At 54.2% G+C, this 18569-nt stretch overlaps 1 protein-coding gene across 7 annotated transcripts in view; it reads left to right on the forward strand.

Moving 5' to 3' along the window:
• The window catches only part of TECPR2 (tectonin beta-propeller repeat containing 2), a 145036-nt gene that overhangs the window by 119496 nt on the left and 6971 nt on the right, over positions 1-18569 (forward strand). For 3 of the 7 annotated variants that reach the window (XM_010353617.2, XM_030931072.1, XM_030931069.1), the window contains 3 exons: positions 13923-14064; positions 14534-14683; positions 15073-15368. In XM_010353617.2, the coding sequence (XP_010351919.1) occupies positions 13923-14064; positions 14534-14683; positions 15073-15227 (447 nt within the window). In that variant the 3' untranslated portion in view covers positions 15228-15368. Of the gene's footprint in view, positions 1-13922; positions 14065-14433; positions 14684-15072; positions 15369-18569 lie in introns of those variants that run through there. The other 4 variants (XR_004057396.1, XR_004057397.1, XM_030931070.1 and 1 more) reach the window with 4 other exon arrangements.

Here is an 18569-nt window from a genome sequence, read left to right on the forward strand (position 1 = left end):
AAGTAGCTGGGAATACAGGCACCTGCCACCAGGCCCAGCTAATTTTTTTTTTTTTTTTTTTTTTTTTGAGACAGGGTCTCACTCTGTCACTCAGGCTGTAGTGCAGTGGCACCATCTCGGCTCACTACAACCTCCATCTCCTGGGTTCAAGCGATCATCCCACTTCAGTGTCTTGAGTAGCTGGGGCTACAGGTGAGTGCCACTACGCCCGGCTAATATTTGTATTTTTAGTAGAGACTGGGTTTCTCCATGTTGGCCAGACTGGTCTTGAACTCCTGACCTCAGATGATCTGCCCGCCTCGGCCTCCCAAAGTGCCGGGATTACTTGAGTGAGCCACCGTGCCTGGCCACGCCCAGCTAATTTTTGTATTTTTAGTAGAGATGGAGTTTCACTGTGTTGACTAGGCTGGTCTGGAACTCCTGACCTCAAGTTATCCACCTATCTTGGCCTCCCAAAGTGTTGGGATTACAGATAGGAGCCATCACACCCAGCCTGGTTTTTATTTTTAATGAAAGTCATACATGAAATGCCAAGTGTGGTGGTATGTGCCTCTAGTCCCACCTACTCAGGAGGCTGGGTGGGAGGATCACTGGAGACCAGGATCATCCACCACACTCCAGACTGGGCAACAGAGTGAGACTCCATCTATAAAAGAAAGAAAACAAAGTCACATGTGAAAATCGGTAGGTTGACATGTCAGTGGGTTGTATAAGATGTGCTACAAGAAACAAGTCTCTCCTGCCAATTTTGCCCTCTCTGGAGAGCTCCTTTCAATTCTTTTCACTGAAATGCTGCTTCTGGAGCTGTGTTTGGTCCCCTGACTTCAGGTGTTGCTGATTGACTCTCCAGGGAAACAGAAACATGCAGAGCTCTTGCTCTCCCTTCCCCCATCCCCCAGCCACCCGCCTCCCTTCCTGCTTCCACCCTCCCAGAGCTGCAACACTTCCCAGGCAGGGGCCTTGCTGTGAGGAAGGAGGAGCGCTTCACAGTGGAGGCAGGGGATGAACCACACCTGCAGTTCCTTGTCTGTGTGACTCTGTTTTCCCTGCACTTGATAATCATCTTGTTTGCTCATCTAGTTTTTTTTCTTTTTTCTTTTTTTTTGTTTTTGAGACAGAGTCTCGCTCTGTTGCCCAGGCTGGCCTGCAGTGGTTTGATCAGTCTCTGCTCACTGCAACCTCCACCTCCTGGGTCCGAGTGATTCTTCTGCCTCAGCCTCCCGAGTAGCTAGGATTAACAGGCATGTGCCACCACACTCAGCTAATTTTTTGTATTTTTAATAGAGATGGAGTTTCGCCATATTGGCCAGGCTGGTCTCAAACTCCTGATCTCAGGTGACCTACCTGCCTCGGCCTCCGTGCCCAGCCTGCTTATCTAGTTTTCTAAGTGCAGTTTCACACATTCAATCCCAGACTCTACCAGTTGTCTCGCACATTTGGACACATTAGGAATGTGTCTTCTCTGTTTCTTCCCCCTGCAGAGATCTCTCCTGCACCCTCTTGGCCAGCTCCAATCTGGCCTGGTTCCTCTCTCTACCCGGGACTCAGCTGTTGTCCTGGTGTCACCTTTGACCTCCCCTCATGTTAGAGCCCCTTTCTTCCAGATCCCGGGTCTTCCTCTTTCTGTGTCTGTGTTTGTTTGGGTGGAGTTTATCCTCCAGTCGGTTCCCAAGGAAGGGTTCATGGTCAGTGACTTTTTAGAGATATTGCATGTCTGAAAAGTCTTTCATCTGTGTTCACCCTTGACCTTGCTGGATATAGCAGTCTAGGTTGGAAACCATTTTCCTTTAGGATTTTGAGGGTCTTCCTCCATTGTCTCTCAGCTTCCAGGATTGCTGTTGAGAAGCCAGAGGCTGTTCTAACACCTGATCCTTGGCACTTGACCTGGTTTTCTTTCTGGTTTTCTTTCTGGTTTGTAAGGTCTCTTTGTTCCTAGTGTTGTAAGAGCAGATACGCGGTGATACGCCTTGGCAGGGCTGTGTTAATCCCTGCAGCCAGGCGCTTGCAGCCCATGTGCCGGTGGTGTCTGGGTCCTCTGCTGGGGTCCTCTTCTGCCCCGTCTCTCCTGTTTTCCTTTTTTTGTTGTTGTGTTTTTGTGTTTTGTTGTTGTTGTTGTGGGGTTTTTTGTTGTTGTGGGGTGTTCGTTTGTTTGTTTTTCGGAGATAAGGTCTCTCATTCTGTCACCCAGGCCGGAGTGCAATGGCACAATCACAGCTCATTGTAGCTTTAAACTTCTGGGCTCAAGCAGTCCTCCCACCTCAGCCTCCCAAGTAGCTGGGACCACAGGCATGTGCACCATGTTCAGCTACTTTTTTCTTTTTTTTTTTTTTGTAGAGATGGAGTCTCACTGTATTGCCCAGGCTGCTTTTGAACTCCTGGGCTCCAGCAATCCTCCCACCTCAGCCTCCCAAAGTGCTGGATTCCAGGCATGAGCCACCGCGCCTGGCGCCCCTCCTGTTTCCTGTTTTCTGTTCACTCTGGCTGGAGGCTTCCTGTTGTTTTTTTTTTTTTTTTTTTTTCTTTGAGTAGGTGTTTTCACCTTTGTTGCCCAGGCTAGAGTGCAGTGGTGCAATCTGGGCTCACAACAGCCTCTGCCCCCTGGGTTCAAGCGATTCTCCTGCCTCAGCCTCCCAAGTAGCTGGGATTACAGGCATCTGCCACCACGCCCAGCTAATTTTGTATTTTTAGTAGAAATGGGGTTTCACCGTGTTGGTCAGGCTGCTCTCGAACTCCTGACCTCAGGTGATCCACCTGCCTTGGCCTCCCAAAGTGCTGGGATTACAGGCATTAGCTACCGTGCCCAGCCTGGAGTTTTCCTTTTGTATTGTGGACTTTCTAAGCTGGCCTCCACTTTTCTTTTCTGTCCTGTTTCTATCTTTTTATGCTTTTATCCTACTTTCTAGAAGATGTTCTCAACCTTATTTCTCCAACCCTCTGTCAAATTATTTCCATTATCACATGTTTAATTTCCGAAAGTTCCTGTTGTTGTTTGATGGCTGTAGAGTCTTCTCTCATCTCCCTAAGGATGTTTTGGAAGTTTCTTCTCCCTGCCTGGTCTTTGTGTGTCCCAAGTTGTGTGTTTTCTGTCTAGTTCGCCTTTTCCATGGCAGAGGCTGTCTTTAGATGTTGGCAATCCCCTGGTTGGAAGAGTGAGGCCAAGCAAGGCTGACTGGAAGCCCTGAGCACACACATGGAGCCTGTGGGCCACGCGGGTCTCTGACGGCGATCTGGCTGGGCTGCTGGGTGGGGAGTCGTTCCTTTTAGCCTTCCAGGGCCTGCTGAGTCCTTACCATGCATCCCCCACTTTGCAGCTTCCAAAATTGTATGGCTGCTTCCTCCCCTCATTCTCCCTGTCCTTTGGAGATTTGAACATTTTTTCTTTGTGATGGAGTCTCACTCTGTCACCCAGGCTGGGTGCAGTGGCCCGATCTCAGCTTACTGCAGCCTCTGCCTCCTGAGGTCAAGCAATTCTCTGCCTCAGCCTCCCGAGTAGCTGGGATTGCAGGTCCACGCCACCATGCCCAGCTAATTTTTGTATCTTTGGTAGAGACAGGGTTTCGCCATGTTGGTCAGGCTGGTCTCAAACTCCTGACCTCAGGTGATCGTCTGCCTTGGCCTCCCAAAGTGCGAGCCACTGCGCCCGCCCCATTTTTCTTTCTTTAACCCGTTCCCTCTCATGGTAGTGGTGCTTGAGAAGGGAGTGAAAGGGTGAATGTGTGCTCATTGTTATCACTGTCCAGAAGCTTCTGGCTTCTTTGGAGCCCTGCAGGTGACTCTTGCACATACCCAGCACTGAGCACCATGGTGCAGCGCATCCCCTTCACCTCCACAGTTCTGGTATCATCAGTCTTCAGAGTATAGCTGCGATTTTCCTCTAACCCTCCGAACATCTTTCAGCGATATTTGGGTGCTGGTGGGGCTGCCTGTTACACCGTGAGCTGTTCTGTCAACACACCTGCGCTGCCTGCAGATGAAGTTATGAGACTTCCCCAGCTGCCATCTAATGGTGTGGGACAGAACCAGCTCCCTTCGAGGGAAACTAAACTGTTTTTTGCCACTTCCTTTAATTTTTTCCATGTTGCCTTTTTTCCTATACCTCCATTTAAACATTTATTGTTTTTGAACTCTCTTCTTCAAAACTTGTTTCTAGGAACTATTACTCCTCTTCACTATACTGAATTCTAAGTCTTTTCTCTCACTGGAAGGCCATGATACCTAGAAGTAGACCACAGGCTTCTAATGGGGTGCCCTGGGACCGCTGTAATCCCAGCGTTTTGGGAGGCCGAGGCAGGAGAATCACTTAAGCCCAGGAGTTTGAGATCAGGGCAACATAGTGAGACCCTGTCTCTACAAAAAAAAAAAAAAATTAATTAGCTAGGTGTGGTAGCATGCACCCATAGTCCCAGCTATTCAGGAAGCTAAGGTGGGAGGATCGCTTGAGCCCAAGAGGTCGAGGCTGTGGTGATCTGTGATTGCACCGCTGCAGTCTACCTTGGGCAACACAGCAAGACCCTGTCCCAAAAACAAAAAGCAAGCCTTCTTGCAGGAGCTGGATTTTGAACTTAAAAACAAACAAGCACGTACGTTTGCCTGCTGCACACACACACACACTTCCTCCCTCCCTTCCTGTCTCCTCTCTCAGCTTACCAAACTTTGTGTATTTTTTTTTTTAGCATTTCCAAAGTATTTTAACTCTCAAATTTCTTATTTATTCCATCTTACAAGTTCTATCCTTCATTTCTTTTTCTTTTTCTTTTTTTTTTTTTTTTTTTCGGAGACGGAGTCTCACTCTGTCACCCAGACTGGAGTGCAGTGGCACGATCTCCGCTCACTGCAACCTCCACCTCCCGAGTTCAAGCAATTCTTCTGCCTCAGCCTCTGGAGTAGCTGGGACTAAAGGCGTGTGCCACCATGCCTGGCTAATTTTTGTATTTTTTTAGTAGAGATGGGGTTTCACCATATTGGCCAGGCTCATCTTGAACTTCTGACCTCGAGATCCGCTGGCCTTTGGCCTCCCAAAGTGCTGGGATTACTGGCGTGAGCCACCGCATCCAGCCTGTTTTGCATTTTTATGAAGTTTTGAATATGAATAAGCCAAAATTTTAGACCACCTACTACTTTTTTTTGTTGTTTTTTTAGTAGAGATTAGGTCTCGAGCTCCTGAGCTCAGGCAGTTCTCCTGCCTCAGCCTCCCATAGTGCTGGGATTACAGGTGTAAGCCACTGTGCCCAGCCTACTTTTTTTTTTTTAATTGAATTTTTTTGTTTTTTTTTTTTTGAGACAGAGTTTCGCTCTATAGCCCAGGCTGGAGTCCAATGGCGCAATCTCGGCTCACCACAACCTCTGCCTCCCGGGTTCAAGTGATTCTCCTGCCTCTGCCTGCTGAGTAGCCACGATTACAGGCATGAGCCTCCACGCCCAGCTAATTTTCTATTTTTTTTAGTAGAGACGGGGTTTCTCCATATTGGTCAGGCTGGTCTTGAACTCCTGACCTCAAGTGATATGCCTGACTCAGCCTCCCAGAGTGCTGGGATTACAGGCGTGAGCCACCACGCCCAGCCTCTTTTGCATTTTTATGAAGTTTTTAATATGAATAAGCCAAAATTTTAGACCACCTACTACTTTCTTTTGTTTTTTTAGTAGAGATTAGGTCTCAAGCTCCTGGGCTCAGGCAGTTCTCCTACCTCAGCCTCCCATAGACCTGGGATTGTAGGTGTAAGCCACTGTGCCCAGACTACTTTTTTTTTTTAATAGAATTTTTTCTTGTTTTTTTTGAGACAGAGTTTCACTCTTGTTGCCCAGGCTGGAGTGCAATGGTGTGATCTCGGCTCACTGCAACCTCTGCCTCCTGGGTCCAAGCAATTCTTCTGCTTCAGTCTCCTGAGTAGCTGAGATTACAGGCGCCTGCCACCACACCCAGCTAATTTCGTACTTTTTTTAGTAGAGACGGGGTTTCTCCATATTGGTCAGGCTGGTCTCGAACGCCCGACCTCAGGTGATCTGCCTGCCTCAGCCTCCCGAAGTGCTGGGATTACAGGCGTGAGCCACTGCGCCCGGCCTAATTGAAATTTTTATTGAATAATGGTCACTGCACTTGTATTTATAAGAAATCCTGAGTACCCTTTACCCAGTTCACCACAATGGTAACTGCGACACTATAGTACACTGTCACAACCAAGGCTTGTCTACTTTTTCTTTTTTCCTAAATTGTGATAAAATACACATGAGGTTTACTGTTAGTGACAGTACATTTGCAATGTTGTGCAATCATTGTCACTATGCAGTTCCAGAACATTCTTTTTTTTCTTTTTTGAGATGGAGTTTTGCTGTTGTTGCCCAGGCTGGAGTACAGTGGCACAATCTGGGCTCACCGCAACCTCCGCTTCCCAGGTTCAAGTGATTCTCCTGCCTCAGCCTCCTGAGACGCTAGGACTACAGGCACGCACCACCATACCTGGCTAATTTTGTATTTTTAGTAGAGATGGAGTTTCACTATGTTGGCCGAGGCTGATCTCAAACTCCTAACCTCAAGTGATCTGCCTGCCTCGGCCTCCCAAAGTGCTGGGATTACAGGCATGAGCCACCTCGCCCAGCCTAGTTAAAAACATTCTTATCCCTCCAGAAAGCCCCTACCAATGCGAAGCCACTCCCCATTCCTCCTCCCTCCTCTTCTCTCCCAGCCTCTGGCAGCTGCTCACCTGATTTTTACCTGGTTTTTTCCTCTTCTGGATGTTTCATAGAAATGGAATCCTGGCTGGGCGCGGTGGTTCACACCTGTAATCCCAGTACTTTGGGAGACCGAGGCGGGTGGATCACAAGGTCAGGAGTTCAAGACCAGCCTGGCCAAGATGGTGAAACTCAGTCTGTCCTAAAAATACAAAAATTTGCTAGGCATGGTAGCAGGCGCCTGTAATCCCAGCTACTCGGGAGGCTGAGGCAGGAGAATCACTTGAACCTGAGAGGTGGAGGTTGCAGTGAGCTGAGATCGTGCTGCTGCACTCCAGCCTGGGCAACAAGAGCGAAACTCTGTGTCAAAAAAAAAAAAAAAAAAGGAATCCTACATACAGTGTGTGGTCCCAAGTGATGCGTGCTCTCTCTGACAGCCCCTGAGTGTGTCTGGGTTTTGTCTGTTTAAATGAGGGTTTATTTGGCCCCAGACTTCTGGTACAAACCAGAGGACAGCAAGCCACTGTTGCATGCAGCACAGCTAACAAACCAGCAGTGCCAGGCTCAGCAGGGAGTTCTTTTGCCTCCAAAGAAAGGCTCAGTAAGAATCTACACTAACTTGTGTGGAGGCACTTACATCAGTGCTTTCTGAAAAAAATAAGCAAAAACAAGAAAATCCAGGTGACAGTTACAAAAAAAAAAAAAAAACATACAGTGAGTTTATAAAATAAATACAGCAAAGGTGTGTTGAGGCCGCCAGTGAATCAGGTCACTGTGATGAAAGCCGCGCAGGAGGGCTGTCTGTGTGTTAACCCGACGCGGCGCCACCCTTGCTTACTGTGAGCAAACAGTGGAATTCCCCGCTCCCAAGATCCTGTGCTGCTTCCCGCTCCACCACTCTGAGACCGGGAGAGACCGGTTTTCTCCAGAGGAAGATGATAAAGTCGTTTGCTTTGAGGTTCAGTGATTGTCATTGTTTCTGACCTAATAGAAAATCATCCTTCACTGATGCCCAGCCCTGCTGGTCTTGAAGCCCCTCGCAGGCACCATGTCATGACACCCAGGGTGTGCCCAGAGCCCCATCAGGCAGGGCTAGGACCAGGCCTCTCCATTACCAACCCAGAGAGCAGTCAGCAAAGCAACCCCCGAGTTTGCCAACTTTTCAAGCATTTGTTTTTTGCCTATTGAAACCTCGGTGTATCTTAGCAGAGAAACATTCCCGAGTCACCCGCCATCTGTGGCTCAGGATCATGATTGCCGTGACCACCTGGGGTGCTGAGCGCCGCCCCGGCCTGGGGTCTGCTCTGAAAAGGTCCAGACTCCAGCAGAGCAGCCCACCCCAGGGTCACTTTGCCAGTCCATCAGCAGGCACCATGGGCTCCACCTCCAAAGCCTGTTCCATTGGCCTCTTAGGGCCTGCCTGTACCACCGCCTCCTGGCTTATTTGCGCCAGCATCCGGAACAGGGTTCTTGTTCTACCTGCCCTTCCCTGCAGCTTGTCCTCACTGCAGCCAGAGGGGTCCTCTGATGACATGCGCTAGTTCACATCTCTCCTCTGTTTTTGTTGTTGTTGAGATAGTTTCACTCTTATTGCCCAGGCTGGAGTGCAATGGCCTGATCTCAGCTCTCTGCAACCTCTGCCTTCCGGGTTCAAGCGATTCTCCTGTCTCAGCCTCCTGAGTTGCTGGAATTAACAGGTGCCTGCTACCACGCCCGACTAATTTTGTGTTTTTAGTAGAGATGGGGTTTCATCATATTGATCAGGCTGATCTCGAACTCCTGACCTCAGGTGATTGGCCCGCCTGGGCCTCCCAAAGTGCTGGGATTACAGGCGTGAGCCACCGCGCTCGGCCCACATCTCTCCTCTTTTTTTTACTTTTATTTTATTTATTATTACAGAGGGTCTTGCTCTGTTGCCTAAGCTAGAGTGCAATGGTGCGAATATGGCTTACTGCAGCCTCAAACTCCTGGGCTCAAGTAATCCTCCTGCCTCAGACTCCTAAGTAGCTGGGACTACAGGCACATGCCACCATGCCCAGATAATTTTTTAAATTTTGGTAGAGACAAGGTCTTGCTGTTGCCCAGGCTGATCTCAAACTCCTTGGCTCAAGCAATCCTCCCTCCTTGGTCTTCCAAAGTGCTGGGACTACAGGTGTAAGACACCGTGCCCAGCCCCTTCCTCTTTTCACAACCTTCTGGCAGCTTCCCACGTCACTCAGAATGAAATCACACTTTTGCCTCAGCCTGAAGCCTGTCATCAGCGCCAGTGGCCACTCTGGCCTCCCCACTGCCTCCTTGTTGCAACCCTGAGCACTTGCCAGGGCTGCCAGGGCCCTTCCCTAGGTGTCAGCAGGACCACTGCCCCTTCCACTCCGGGTCAGAGTCAGGGTGTCCCTCTGGCCCTTCTCTCTGTTACGCAGCATGGCATTGGTTTGTCCGGGTTGTGGTCCACCCTCCCAGTAGGATGGCAGCTCTGGGAGGCAGAAACAAGTGTTTTGTTTGCAGTTGAGGTTCCCCCAAAACCCAACATGTGTGGGGGCTCATTCGTCAAACAGATGATCACATGCCTCCAGTGAGAGGGGTCCAGGAGACAGCTGGTGCGAGAGCTTGGGCCACATGAGCCGTGCCAGTGGTAGGGGTGGTGTGGCGTACCATGGAAGCCATTCTAGGAAGTAATGGGTAAAGGCATGAGGCAAGATGATATACCCAGTAAGATGTGTCCAGAATGACTTGCTCTTCCTCTTTTAAAGAGCATTTACTGGTGTCCCGTGTGCTTTTCATCAGACTGTTCCTGCTCTGTTGCCCTGAGACCTGGCCTCCATCCCTACCCCTTCCTGAAGGCTTCCTGGGCTGTCTGCAGGCCGGCCTCCCACCTAGAATGAGGGCCCTGCGAGGGAGTGCCAGTCCTTTCGGGGAGAAGCCACTATGCCACGAGCTTCCATCATGTAAAGTCAGACCCAGACAGTGCAGGTCCTGGTGTCAGGAGTGTGGCAGCAGCCAGGGCCAGGTCTCACCTTCTGCTTCTTGGGACAGCCACTGGTCACACAGGTGCACTCAAATCGGGAAGCTCCATCATGCTGTACACTTAGGATGTGTATAGTTTTCAAATGTATATTGTCCTCCAGTAATACAAATTAGAGTTTTTCTTTTTATTGGATAAGAGCAGGTGAGGGGCTGGGGACACAGGATGTTTTCGAGGGAAGCAGGTGGCCGGGGTCCATCCTCCGCGCACCTCCTCAGCATTGGGCTGGACTGGAGCTGGGCAGACGTGGCCTCCTGCAGGGAGCTCACAGGCGGCACAGGGGCCCTTCCCAGAGGCCTGTCAGGCAGTGTGAGTGGGGTTGTGAAGGGTGGGCAGCAGCCTGCCAGGTGAGCAAGGTGTGAGGGGGCATGTGTGCCAGGAAGGGACGATTGGCAAGGCCAGGGTGAGGCTGGGCCCTGCCTGCACTTCCCACCATATTCTGTTCTAGAGGCTTCTAGTAAAGGCTGTTAATGGGCGGAGGCTCACGTCAGGGGGCAGAGCCGGGAGGTGAGAGAGCCAAGGGAGACTGGAAGTTTTATGTTCCAGAGACGTTGCAAGGTGATGGAAAGAAGAGGAAAGGGATGTGGGGTAGCCGTCCTCTGCCTGCTCACGAGCACTCCGCTTGCCACCGTGCTGCTACCAGCACCCATCTTTCTCTATCTGGAGACCCCTCGGAGACTCCACTTTGATCCTCGTTGTTCTTGCCCTTCCCCTGAAGTACAGTCGTCTCCTCCTTTCTCCATCGTTCCCATTGTCCCTGACTTACTATTCAAAAGCTAGCGGCTTCAAACCACAGTGCATCTTAGCTCTGGGGTAGGACTGCGGGCAGCGTGTGGTGGGGACCCGGCTCTGCTCTACCACATCGGGGCTCTGGCCAGTGGGCTGAGTGGCGAGGCCCGGGCTGCTTTTCTGTCTCCTCCACCCGGCCTCCTGAGTGGGGAGGGCAGGAGCCTGGCGGGAGCCTCTCCTCCACACAGCCTGGTGGCCTCAGCCTAGGCCTCAGCTGGCAGGCTTCTTCCCCAGCTGCCCAGCCTCCCCACCCAGCCCTGCTTTGCAGAGTGATCGCAGGCCTCTCCCCTCCCTTCCCTGGAGCCCCTGCATCCCCCTGGAATGGGGGCTTAGCCTAGAACAGCACTCCCCCAAATCTGCACCTCTGAACCCCAGGTCCATGGAATGGAAATGAGTGTGATATATAGAAAGGGAGTTCTGTAGCCCAACAAGTTAAGCTAAGCTCAGAGGGAAGGCAGTGAATATAAATCTCAAACATCTGATCCCAGCACAGCCAGCAGTGAGGACCTGTCTGAGTGCTCTCCAGGTGTTCCCTGGGGACTCGGCCCTGGCACCCCTGCCCTCCTGGACTGCATCCCACTGTATCCACGCTGGCCGCCCCGCCCCAGCCTCCCTGCTGTCCATGTGGAGTGGGCAGGGGCTGTGGTGACCCTGTGGCACAGGCACGGCTCCCTCGGATCCCTCGGATCTCACCGGCGCATCTGGGGTTCTGCGTGGAAAGTGGCTCAGGCTCCCAGTGCCACTCTGCTTTAAGCTGGCGACCACTGTCCAGGGTGGTGCCCAGCATTCTGGCCTCTGCCGTCCAACCCTTCCCTCTCTCCGCTCAGTGGCCCTGTGTCCTCCGGGCATCAACCCTAATGCCACCTCCTCGCCTGACCACCCACTGCCAATTGCTCATTTTATTTTCTGGTGGTGCCTCCAATATCTGAACCTAGCCTGGTGTTTACGTCCAACTGCCTGCTCTGGTGCTACCTGAGAGCCCTGTCCAGCCCAGTCACAACGGCTTCCACAGCGTGCGCCTGTAATTTGGGCAAATGTGTGGACTGAGCGACCAAACGGCTGAGGGAGCAGCAAAGGGAGCCCCTCGCTAGGACTCTGTTCTCTGTGTCTCTTAAAATAGCTCACTCGTGGCCGGGCGCGGTGGCTCACCTGTAATCCCAGCACCTTGGGAGGCCGAGGTGGGTGGATCACTTGAGGTCAGGAGTTCTAGATCAGCCTGGCCAACATGGCAAAACCCTGTCTCTACTAAAAACTACAAAAATTAGCCGGGCGTGGATGTGGGCACCCGTAATCCCAGCTACTTGGGAGGCTGAGGCAGGAGAATCCCTTGAAACCAGGAGGCGGAGGTTGCAGTGAGCCAAGATCATGCCACTGCACTCCAGACAGAGTGAGACTCAAAAAAAACTATCTCACTCGCCCCACTGGCAGGCTGAGACCTGCAGTCACTCCAGCTGCACCCTGAGTGAGCTCACACAAGAGAGAACTTTCTGGCCAGGCACGGTGGCTCGCGCCTGTAATCTCAGCACTTTGGGAGGCCAAGGCGAATGGCTCACTTGAACCCAGGAGTTCAAGACCAGCCTGGGCAACATGGTGAAACCCAGTGTCTACAACAAAATACAAAAATTAGCCTGGTGTGGTGGTGTGTGCCTGTAGTCCCAGATACTTGGGAAGCTGAGATGGGAGGATCACTCGAGCCAGGGAGATGGAGGTTGCAGTGAGCCAGGATTGCGCCAGGGCACTCCAGTCTGGGTGACAGAGCGAGACCCTGTCTTAAAAAATTTTTTTTAAAGAGAACGTTCTGGCAGCCAGAGTCAGGTGGGGGCAGGAGGGAGGGCATGGCCCTGTGCCTGTCAGTGTTTCAGCCGTGGAGTTGCGACCAAGTCTAGACGTGTTTGGGATTTATATTCACTGCCATCCCTCAGCTTAGCTTAACTTGTTGGTCTATGGAACCCCCTTTCTATACATCACACCCATTTCTATTCCATGGACTTGGGGTTCAGAGGCGCAGATTTGGGGAAGCACTGCTCTAGGCTAAGCCCCCATTCCAGGGGGATGCACATCTGGGAGGACCTGTTGGTCCTTAGAGGACCTAGCAGCAGCAAAGGCAGACACTGGCCCAGGCGGTGGTGATCGGTGGTGATGTGCCCACAAGAGCGGCCACCACCCCATCCTCCTCGCTGCCCTGTCTCTCCATCCTCCATGTCCTGATCCACTGGGACTGGCCCTGGGGCTGAGGCGTGAGACTTGGTGCCCACGGGAGGCATTTCATACATGTGCTCACCAGCCCACAGTTAGGGGCCCCTGCCCAGAGCAGCCGGCGGGTGAGGATGCGGGCAGCCTGGAGAGGGCAGCTCGATCAGGGAGGCGCAGGTGGAGGGAGGTCCCACTGCCGAGGGCCCTGAGAGCGTCTGGACCCGGCAAGTGTGTGACACGGGCACTATGACAGGAGCACTGTGCGGCCAGAGTGTGGCACAGGGCATCCAGTGTGACTGTATTCACGGCAGCCCTGAGCACAAAGCGAGGAGCAGGAGATGTGTGGTGGCAGCAAGGGACCCGCCAGTTTCCACTGGGTGGCCCACTCAGGGTCCCATGGAGGTGGACCAGGAGGGCAGAGACCCAAGACCACAGATGTAGCAGGGAAGAGTGTGGGTTCCAGAAAAGCAGGCAGCGCCAGGCAGTGGAAGACAGCCAGCCCCTTGGGGCTCAGGTCACCCACCAGCACTGCTGGTGACCAGTGGCCCAGGTCCTCCAGACAGTGCTGTGCTTGCTGGCACAGAGGCCTGGTCCAACCAAGGGGTGGGCAGCCCTGGGGCAAACTGGAGCTGCCAGTGGACAGCAAACAGGACACTGGAGGGACTTCCTCCTGTCCTGTGAAGAGCAGACAACCGGAGACGCTGAGCGTGGACAGAGGCTGCCCAAGGACCAGGGCAGGGTGGCAGTCTTGTGCCATGACCTGGGCAACAGGCACTTTGCCCGCCCGGCAGCACATTTGGGAGGACGGCTATGCCTAGAGGAAAGGGGCGTCAGCTGAGCCAGGATGGTGAGGGCGGCACAGGCAGGTGGCAGGGGCTCCTGGGCTGGCGTTACTGTTTCTCACAGTGCCCACCACAATCCTTCACAGCCAGGTCCGCCGTGCCTCTCCTCTCATTCCTCCACTCTCTGTTCACCTGGGCCGTCCCTGCCCTTCTTGGTCTCCTGCTGGAGTCCATGCTGGTATCTGCTGGGCTGTCCCTCAGTCTGGCCCACCTGACATTCTGGAGACAAGTGACCATCTCCCCTGTGAGACTGGCACCGGGGACAGGACATGGCCTCTCTGCCTCCTGCGGGGCCCACCCACACTGGCTGCTGCATGCTGCCACTAACATGTCCCTGGTTCTGGAAGCCTCCTGTCCCTCCTCTTGTCACCCAACTCCTGCCTTCCCTGAAAGTCCCTTCCCGCTTCCAGCCCGCCGGGGTCAACTTGGTCAGCGTCCATTCCAGCCCCAATGACCAGATGCTGTGGGTGCTTGACAGCAGGTGGAACGTGCATGTGCGGACCGGGATCACCGAGGAGATGCCTGTGGGGACCGCCTGGGAGCAAGTGCCAGGTAGGAGCCCGCAGACAGGGCCTGCGGTGCTGGCCAGCCGGGTCTGCCATCACTGGGGACTGCTGGGCACTCCCTCCAGGCTGCTGTCTGTGAGGCAGCCTGGTCCCCACCACACCGCAGCCTTTGTGCTGGGGCTGTGCTTTGCTGCTGCTTCCTGGACCGGGGGACAAGCCTCCAGTCATGTTCCTTGTTGGGGGAACCCAGGCCGTCCTGCTTGTGCTTTTGTGGGAGGGCGGTTTGCACACTGCCCAGGCTCTTCTGTCCTTTGACTTCTAGCTTTTGGTGACTTTGCTGGCCCTGCCAACTGGGCGTCCTTTCCCTGAGCTCCTGCCCCAAGCCCAGCCCAGCATGGGCACTCCATCCCTGCAGGGACCCTGGTGGAGGAGTGCAGGATCACAAGATGGGCTCGGGAAGCAGTGGCCCATCCCGTCCACGGCAGGGGCTCAGGAGGGGCCCTGTCTGCCCACAGGGTTGCAGGCCTGCCAGCTGGCGCTGAGCACCAGGACCGTGTGGGCCCGCTGTCCAAACGGAGACCTCGCCCGGAGGTATGGCATCACAGACAAGAACCCCGCTGGAGACTACTGGAAGAAAATTCCGGGCAGTGTGGCGTGTTGCACAGGCAGGTGCCAGGGGCCAGTGGGCTCAAGGCTGTTGTTCCCTTGGGGTTCCCAGGGCTCCTGTGGACCATGTCGGGGGGCTCTCAAAGAAGCTGCCCCCACTGGGCTCCGCTCTCCCAAAGCAAGAACTGAGGGCAAAGCAGGAGTGTGTCCCAAGGAGGGAAGGGGCTGGACACCTGGGCTCTGCCAGAGTCTCCTGGGCAAGGACAAGGTGCTGTTGACATCCACTTACAGCTGAGGATATGAAGTTCACATGGAGATGGTGGCTTGTCCAGGGTCCCCCACCTAGAATGTGGCAAGCCCAGAGCTGCGCCCAAGCTCCTAGTGCCATCTGTGCCCACCCCACAGGCTGTGTGATTGACAAGTACGTGATTGGCTCTTGTCCCTGCAGTGACTGCGTCAGATGAGCTGTGGGCTGTGGGCCCGCCCGGCTACCTCCTCCGACGGCTGACAAAGACGTTCAGCCACTCGCATGGCACCCAGAAGAGCAGCCAGGCCGCCATGCCCCACCCTGAGGATCTGGAGGACGAGTGGGAGGTCATCTGAAGGAGCCCTGGCAGAGTCACGCGGAGGGGCCAGGCCTCCCTGGCGGGCACAGTGGCTTCGGTGTCACTCCCTGGTGGATGTGCTGCCTCGACACTTGTCCAGACACCTCTGGCCAGGTTGGACCCGCACTTACTTTCATCTATGTTGGTTTCTGTCTCGTTCCAGAACCCACAGCCTCCACCCGTGGCTGGCGCAATTGCTGCAGCAGTGGAGCTCAGGACAGTGGCGACTGCCCGGCTGCATGCACTCCGATTACCCGCGTGCTGCCGTCCTGGTCTCATCCACAGATAGCCCCAGCTTTTGTTGGTGGGAGTGGTCTCCGGAGGCCTCCCAGAGCCAAGGGCAGCCGGGCAGCTGGTTTGGCCCAGGGCCTCTTTCCACATGAGTAGTCCCAGGGCCAGATGGAGCCAAAGGTCAGCTCTCTGCAGCGCAGGATGTGCTCGGAGATGGCTTTGTCCTGCCATGGGGGGTGTCCCCCAGAGACAAAGCTGCAGACCACATTCCACGCCAGACGCTCTGGCCAGGAAGCCAAGGCCGGGCCTGAGAGGAGAGTGCTGGCCATGCCACACGCACATGCACACCATACCACACAACACACCACACCTCACCACACCTCACCTCACCTCACCTCACAACACACACCACACACACACACACCACACACACCACAACCACCACCACACCTCACCTCACCAACCGCACAAACACACCACACAACACACCTCACCACACCCACCGCACCGCACCACAACACACCACACAACCACCACACCCACCACCACACACCCACCGCACCCACAACACACACCACACACACACCCGCACCACACAACCACACCTCACCACACCCACCAACCAACACACCACACACACACACACACCACCACACAACCTCACCACCACACACACCGCAACCCACCACACCACACCACCACACAACAAACCCACCAACAACACACCACACCCGCACCACACACAACCACACCGCACCTCACCTCACCCACAACACACACCACACACACCTCACCACACACACAACCTCACACACAACACCACACACACCTCACCGCACACCACACCTCACCACACACCGCACCTCACCAAACACACCAGACCGCACCACACCACACCGCACCGCACCTCACAACACACACCACACAACACACCGCACCACACCACACCTCACACTCACAAACACACACCACACACCGCACCACACCACACCGCACCACACCTCACAACACACACCACACAACACCTACCACACCACACCGCACCTCACCACACAACACACACCACACCCACCACACACCACACTCACCACACCACACCGCACCTCACACACCACACCGCACCTCACCGCACAACAACCCACACCCACCACCACACACACCACACCGCACCTCACCGCACCACACCTCACCTCACAACACACCACCACCACACCTCACCTCACCACCCACCCACCTCACCCACAACCACACAACACCACACACACACCTCACACACCACACCTCACCTCACCTCACACACCCTCACCTCACAACACACCTCACCACACACCACACCGCACCGCACAACACCACACCTCACCACACCACACAGCACCTCACCTCACAATACACACCACACAACACACCTCACCACACACCACACCTCACCTCACAACACACACCACACAACACACCTCACCACACACCACACCTCACCACACAACACACCTCACCTCACCTCACCACACCCACCACACCTCACCACACCACACCGCACCTCACCTCACAACACACACCACCACACACCACCACACACCACACCGACCACAACACACACCACACAACACACCTCACCACACACCACACCTCACCACACAACACACCTCACCTCACCTCACCACACCTCACCACACCACACCTCACCTCACCTCACAACACACACCACACAACACCACCACACACCACACCTCACCACACAACACACCGCACCGCACTCACCACCACACCCACCGCACCTCACAACACACACACAACAAACACCTCACCACACACACCACCACCTCACAACACACACCACACAACACACCTCACCTCACACCACACCTCACCTCACCTCACAACACACACCACATACCTCACCACACCACACCTCACCTCACCTCACAACACACCCACCAACACACCCACCACCACACCACACTCACAACACACACCACACACCTCCCAACCACACCTCACCACACCACAACACACACCACACAACACACCGCACCGCACACCGCACCGCAGACCAAACAACCACACACACACCGCCCACCACACCACACCGCACACACACACACACCTCACCACACCACAACAACACACCACACAACACCTCACCACACCACACCTCACCACACCTCACAACACACCACACAACACACCCTCACCACACACCACACCTCACCTCACAACACACACCACACAACACACCTCACCACACCACACCACACCTCACCTCACAACACACACCACACAACACACCTCACCACACCACACCACACCTCACCTCACCTCACAACACACCACACAACACACCTCACCACACCACACACCTCACCACACAACACACCTCACCTCACCACACCTCACCACACAACACACCTCACCACACAACACACCACACCACACCTCACCTCACACCACAGAACACACCACACCTCACCTCACACCACAACACACCTCACCACACAACACGCCACACCACACCACACCTCACCACACAACACACCACACCACTCACCTCACAACACACACCACACCACACCGCACAACACCCACACCACACACACACCACACCACATCTCACCACACCACAGCACACCTCACACCACAGAACACACCACAAAACACACACCACACCTCACACTATAGAACACACCACACAACACACCACACACCTCACCTCACAACACACACACCACACCTTACCACACTACACAACACACACACCAAACACCACACCACACCTCACACACACACCACACCACACCTCACAACACACACCACACCACACCTCACCACACCACACACCTCACCACACAACACAACACACCACACCTCACCACACCTCACCTCACACCACACAACACCACACCACACCACACCTCACCACACCACACACACCACACAACACACACACCTCACAACACACACACCACACCACACCTCACCACACCTCACCACACACCACACACCACACCATACCTCACCACACCACACCTCACCACACACCACACACCACACCTCACCACACCACACCTCACACCACACACCTCACCACACCACACCTCACCACACACCACAC

The sequence above is a fragment of the Rhinopithecus roxellana genome, chromosome 5 (assembly GCF_007565055.1).
Source record: "Rhinopithecus roxellana isolate Shanxi Qingling chromosome 5, ASM756505v1, whole genome shotgun sequence".
Taxonomy (NCBI): domain Eukaryota; kingdom Metazoa; phylum Chordata; class Mammalia; order Primates; family Cercopithecidae; genus Rhinopithecus; species Rhinopithecus roxellana.